General features: G+C 43.5%; 1 protein-coding gene across 1 annotated transcript; it reads right to left on the bottom strand.

The window, feature by feature from the left end:
- Window positions 1–246: 246 nt before the first annotated feature.
- LOC107290397 lies at window positions 247–4,014 on the bottom strand. Its single transcript, XM_015819276.1, has 5 exons — window positions 3,878–4,014; window positions 3,557–3,650; window positions 2,383–2,542; window positions 1,495–1,647; window positions 247–811 (listed from the first exon to the last, which is right to left on the bottom strand). Exons 1-5 carry the CDS (start codon window positions 4,003–4,005, stop codon window positions 642–644), a joined length of 705 nt encoding a protein of 234 aa, XP_015674762.1. The 5' UTR covers window positions 4,006–4,014; the 3' UTR covers window positions 247–641.
- Between the last annotated feature and the right edge of the window lie 1,081 nt (window positions 4,015–5,095).

Below are 5,095 nucleotides of genomic sequence, written 5' to 3'. Positions count from 1 at the left end.
ACACATCAGCCAGCCAGTTCCATTAAATCTTTAATTCCTAATATAACAATAGCATTTAGACTTATATACCGCTTCGCAGTGCTTTAGAGCCCCTCAAAGCGGTTTACAGAATCAGCCTGTTGCCCCCAACAATCTGGGTCCTCATTTTACCGACCTCGGAAGGATGGAAGGTTGAGTCAGCCTTGAGCCGGTGAGAATCGAACTGCAGGCAGCTGGCAGTCAGCTGAAGTAGTCTGCAGTACTGCATTCTAACCACGGCTCAACCTATATCAACCAATGGAGCTGTAGATCTAATAGAGTTCCCCCTCCCATACTCCACCAAGCAAGGGAGGGAGGATCCATTACCATGGGGGGGGGCAAATAAGGTAAGGCTGCTTCGGAGAGAACGATCCATTTCAACATTATTAAAACAGGAACCTTTGGACCCATCCCTTTGAAAGAAGACCAAGCAGGATTTCTAGCACTCTTGTGTCACACAAGCTGCATTCTGTTTGTGAGAAAGCTGTGCTGTGGAGGGTTGCTGTGGGCTGGTGTGGTTGGTCCCAAAGCGAGCAAACGTCCCTTGGGTGTGTTGCTCAGCTCTGCCGTTCACGTGCCGAGGAGCAGGTGTCGATCCCACAATCGCAGGAGCTGGGAAGCGTTCATCTGGTTCTCTGCTTCTTCCGGCCTCTGCCTCCTTGCTCACCACCCTCTCCTTGGTCTTCCCCTCGGCTCACAGTCGGTAAAGAGGGCAAATCCAGCTTTTCGGCCAAAGCCCAGGTCCAGAGGCATTTTTCCACCAGGTGAGCCGTCCAGGTTCCTGTGGTGTCACCTAACAAAATACGGAATACAAAATAACAGAGTTGGAAGGGACCTTGGAGATCTTCTAGTCCACCCCCGCCCTCCCGCTCAGACAGGAGACCTTATACCATTTTAGACAAACCTCTCTTCTTAAAAGCCTCCACTGATGGAGCAGCCCCTAGTTCTGGAAGCAAGATTCATTGTTCTCACTGTTAGAAAATTTCTGCTTATTTCTAGGTTGCTTTTCTCCTTGATTATTTTCCATCCGTTGCTTCTTGCTCTGCCTTCAGGGGCTTTGGAGAATAGGGTGACACACACCCCTCTTCTGTGGGGCAGCCCCTCAAATATTGGAACACGGCTATCATGTCACCCAGGGTCCTTCTTTTCATTAGACTAGGCCAGGGGTAGGCAACCTTGGCTCTTTTATGACTCGTGGACTTCAACTCCCAGAATTCCTGAGCCAGCCATGCTGAGGGGAAAGGGAGAGGTTTCCAAGCCGAGCTATGCTGGCTCAGGAATTCTGGGAGTTGAAGTCCACGAGTCATAAAAGAGCCAAGGTTGCCTACCCCTGGACTAGACATACCCAATTCCTATAACCGTTCAATGTATGTTTTAGCCTCCAGTCCCCTAACCTTCCTTGTCGCTCTTCTCCACACTCTTTCTAGAGTCTCAACATCTTTTTTATAATGGGGAGAAGAGAGAAAATTGCCTTACCTTTATTCAGTTTCTCAGCACAGCTCTGAATCTTGTCCATATAAAGCAGATAATGTTTCAGGGTGTACTGGAGAGGACCCAGGCCTGGAAGGATCTCCATCACTTCATCTGCCATGAATGCAGCAATTTCGGGTGCTCCGGCAGCGAGAATGGCTAAAACAGAAGCGAAAACACAGAGCTATGGGAGAAATATCTGGTGGGGGGGAGTGACAGGGTGTAAAGTGTCCCTGCCTGGTATTTCTATTATTTTTATTGATTAGATTTAGAATCCATTTATTCTTTGGATGGCTTTGTCTCTGCCTTTCTGCCTTGCATCACAGTGGAAATAAAGGGACTCGGAGGAAGATGACCAGGAAGAATTGATCCCTAGGTACGTCAGCCGTAGAAAATAGCCATTACAGAACGTAGAAAAACATTATTGAGGAATAAGAGAGTTGGAAGGGACCTTCGAGGTCTTGTAGTCCAACCCTTTACAAAAGCAGGAGACCGTCTATTATTCCAGAGAAACGGCTGTCCAATCTCTCCTTGAAAATCTCCATTGATGGAGGGGCTGTCACAGAGAAGAGGGGATTGACTTATTCTCCAAAGCACCTGAGGGCAGGACAAGAAGTAACAGGCGGAAGCTTATCAAACAGAGATCCAATCTAGAACTAAAGAGAAATTTCCTGAGAGTTAGAACAACTAACCAGCAGAATGGCTTGCCTCCAGAACTTGTGGGTGCTCCAACATTGAAGGATTTTAAGAAGTGACTGGGCAGTCATTTGTCTGGAATGGTACAGGGTCTCCTGCTTGGGCAGAAGGTTGGAACAGAAGACTACCAAGGTCCCTTCCAGCTCTTGTTATTCTGTATTCTGTAAGTTCCAGATTTGTAACCTTCCATTTTTGTACCTGAAGCCGTGGCTGGTCCGACGCCCTTCAGCTTGTTCAACTCCTTCACAGCAGCTTCTACATCTGGGAGTTGATGGAAAGCTTTTTGGGTATGTTCCTCCACCTTCTCTCCCGGATTAGCTGCCACCAGCTGCTGCAAACGAGGCCGAAATTTTCCTCTCTGGAAAGACCAAAAGCAGAAATTATCAGCTTCTCAGTCTGAGCTGCAAATCTTTAGCGTGGTTTCATTCTGCCAGCTGTACAATTTCGCCATCGTTTATCTTTCCTCAGTGCTAGGGTTAAGCCTTCTGTCTCTTCTTCAGACTTCATGTTTCTAGTCTTGAGCCTGGCATAGAATAGAATAGGACAGAATAGAACAGAATAGGAACAGAATAGAATAGAATAGAACAGAACAGAACAGAACAGAATAGAATATTAGAATATAATAGAATAGAACAGAAAATAGAATAGAATAGAACAGAATAGGAACAGAAAAGGAACAGAATAGAATAGAATAGAATAGAACAGAAAATAGAATAGAATAGAATAGAACAGAAAATAGAACAGAATAGAATATTAGAATAGAATAGAATAGAATAGAATAGAATAGAATAGAATATAGAATATAGAATATAGAATATAGAATATAGAATAGAATAGAATAGAATAGAATAGAATAGAATAGAATAGAATAGAATAGAATAGAATAGAATTAGAATAGTATCAGAATAGAGCTGGAAGAGAACTTGGAGGTCCTCTAGTCCAACCCCCTGCTCAAGCAGGAGAACCTATACCATCTCAGATAAGTGACTGCCCATTAAACAGCATGTATGCTTGCTAAGCGAAAGCTGAACCAACCTATTAAGGAGATTGCACTAGTATGCCAAATGCATCATCAATATATCCATTAAAGGAGAATATCTGTAGCTCAGGGTTGAAATGAGGGGCCCTTGGTGCTCTCTGAGCTTGCTTGTTTTCTTGCAGACGATTCATGACCCAAACTAAATAATATCATCAGTGTACTGATGATGTTAGCTAGTTTGGGTCATGAAATGTCTGCAAAAAAAACACAAGCAAGCACACAGAGCACCAAGGACCCTTAATAAACCCATTTTACAGATGAGTTTTGAGACTGAGATGTCACCTGTTGTTGAACTGCTGAAATCTGTTTGGCGCTTCAGGGTGGAATACCTACGCTAAGCTTCCATTGCATGAGTTTCAACAATTCCTCTTTCGTCAAGTATTTTTCCTTGCGTCCTGCAAGAATTCTGGGCAATTCTTCTTGATACCTGGAAAGGAGACAAGAAAAATAAACGGTAAAAACAGACAGGGCCCTCCTCGTTCTCAGAAGGAGATTTTTAAGAAGCTTATGGAAATAAGAAAGAGGGCGGCAGTGCCCAAGCCATCCCAAAATGCATTTTTCTCTCTCTTGCACATGGAAAATGGTCAGCCAGGCCAACCTAGCTGATGGGCCGATGCCTTCATTAAACTTCCAAATGACACATCAGTAATTTACCACTGATCCAGGGCAATTAGGTTTTTCCCCTTGCTTCCCATCGCTGCAATCACATCCTGGTAAATATTCAAAACGGCTTTCCAAGAGGCTGGATCCTCACATGCATAAAGTCCCCCTTTCGCTGACATGATTTAAGGCCTTCCTGGAACAGAGAAAAATCAAAATACAAGTATTAGGTAGCTAAGGACAGAGAGGTCATATTTCCTTTTTATATTCGGTTGTTTAAAGCAGTGTTTCTCAACCTGGGCAACTTGAAGATAATAATAATAATAATAATAATAATAATAATAATAATAATAATAATAATAATAATAATAATAATGATGATGATGATGATGATGATGATGATGATGATGATGATGATGATGATGATGATGATGATGATGATGATGATGATGATGATGATAATGAAGTTGAAAGGGACCTCGGAGGTCATCTAGTCCAACCTCCTGCTCAGGCAGGAAACCCTATACCATTTCGGACAAATGGCTGTCCAGTTTCTTCTTAAAAACTTCCAGTGTTGGCGCATTCACCACTTCTGGAGGCAGGTTGTTCCACTGGTTAATTGTTCTAACTGTCAGGAAGTTTCTCCTTAGTTCTATGTTGCTTCTCTCCTTGGTTAGTTTCCATCCGTTGCTTCTTGTCCTGCCTTCAGGCGCTTTGGAGAATAGCCTGACTCCCTCTTCTTTGGGGCAGCCCCTGAGATACTGGAACACTGCTATCATGTCCCCCCTCGTCCTCTTTGTTAAACTAGACATACCCAATTCCAGCAACTGTTCCTTATATGCTTTGGCCTCCAGTCCTCTAATCATCTTTGTTGCTCTTCTCTGTACTCTTTCTAGAGTCTCAACATGTTTTTTACATCGTGGTGACCAAAACTGGATGCAGTATTCCCAGTGTGGCCTTACCAAGGCATTGTAAAGTGGTATTAACACTTCACGTGATCTTGATTCTATCTGAGAAATACTGGGTATTATATAAACTCTGACCCAAATTGGAAAGCCAAGTCAATCCTATCTGAGACATTCTAAGCCCAACACTTGTTCCTACATCAAAACTTGGTTAATATTTAGGATACCAGCCGCAGATTTTTCAAGAAACTCTCGCAAGATTGAGCTCAATACAGGATCTTTGCCACCTGTCACTCAAGGCTAAACCTCTCCACTATAATTGTGGTCAGATTTACCCCAATGCGCTGTGATGTGCAGACACGCTAAC

The sequence above is a fragment of the Protobothrops mucrosquamatus genome, unplaced genomic scaffold, assembly GCF_001527695.2.
Source record: "Protobothrops mucrosquamatus isolate PMUCROS unplaced genomic scaffold, P.Mucros_1.0 scaffold880, whole genome shotgun sequence".
NCBI lineage: Eukaryota > Metazoa > Chordata > Lepidosauria > Squamata > Viperidae > Protobothrops > Protobothrops mucrosquamatus.
This window is presented reverse-complemented; position numbering and strand designations above follow the sequence as displayed.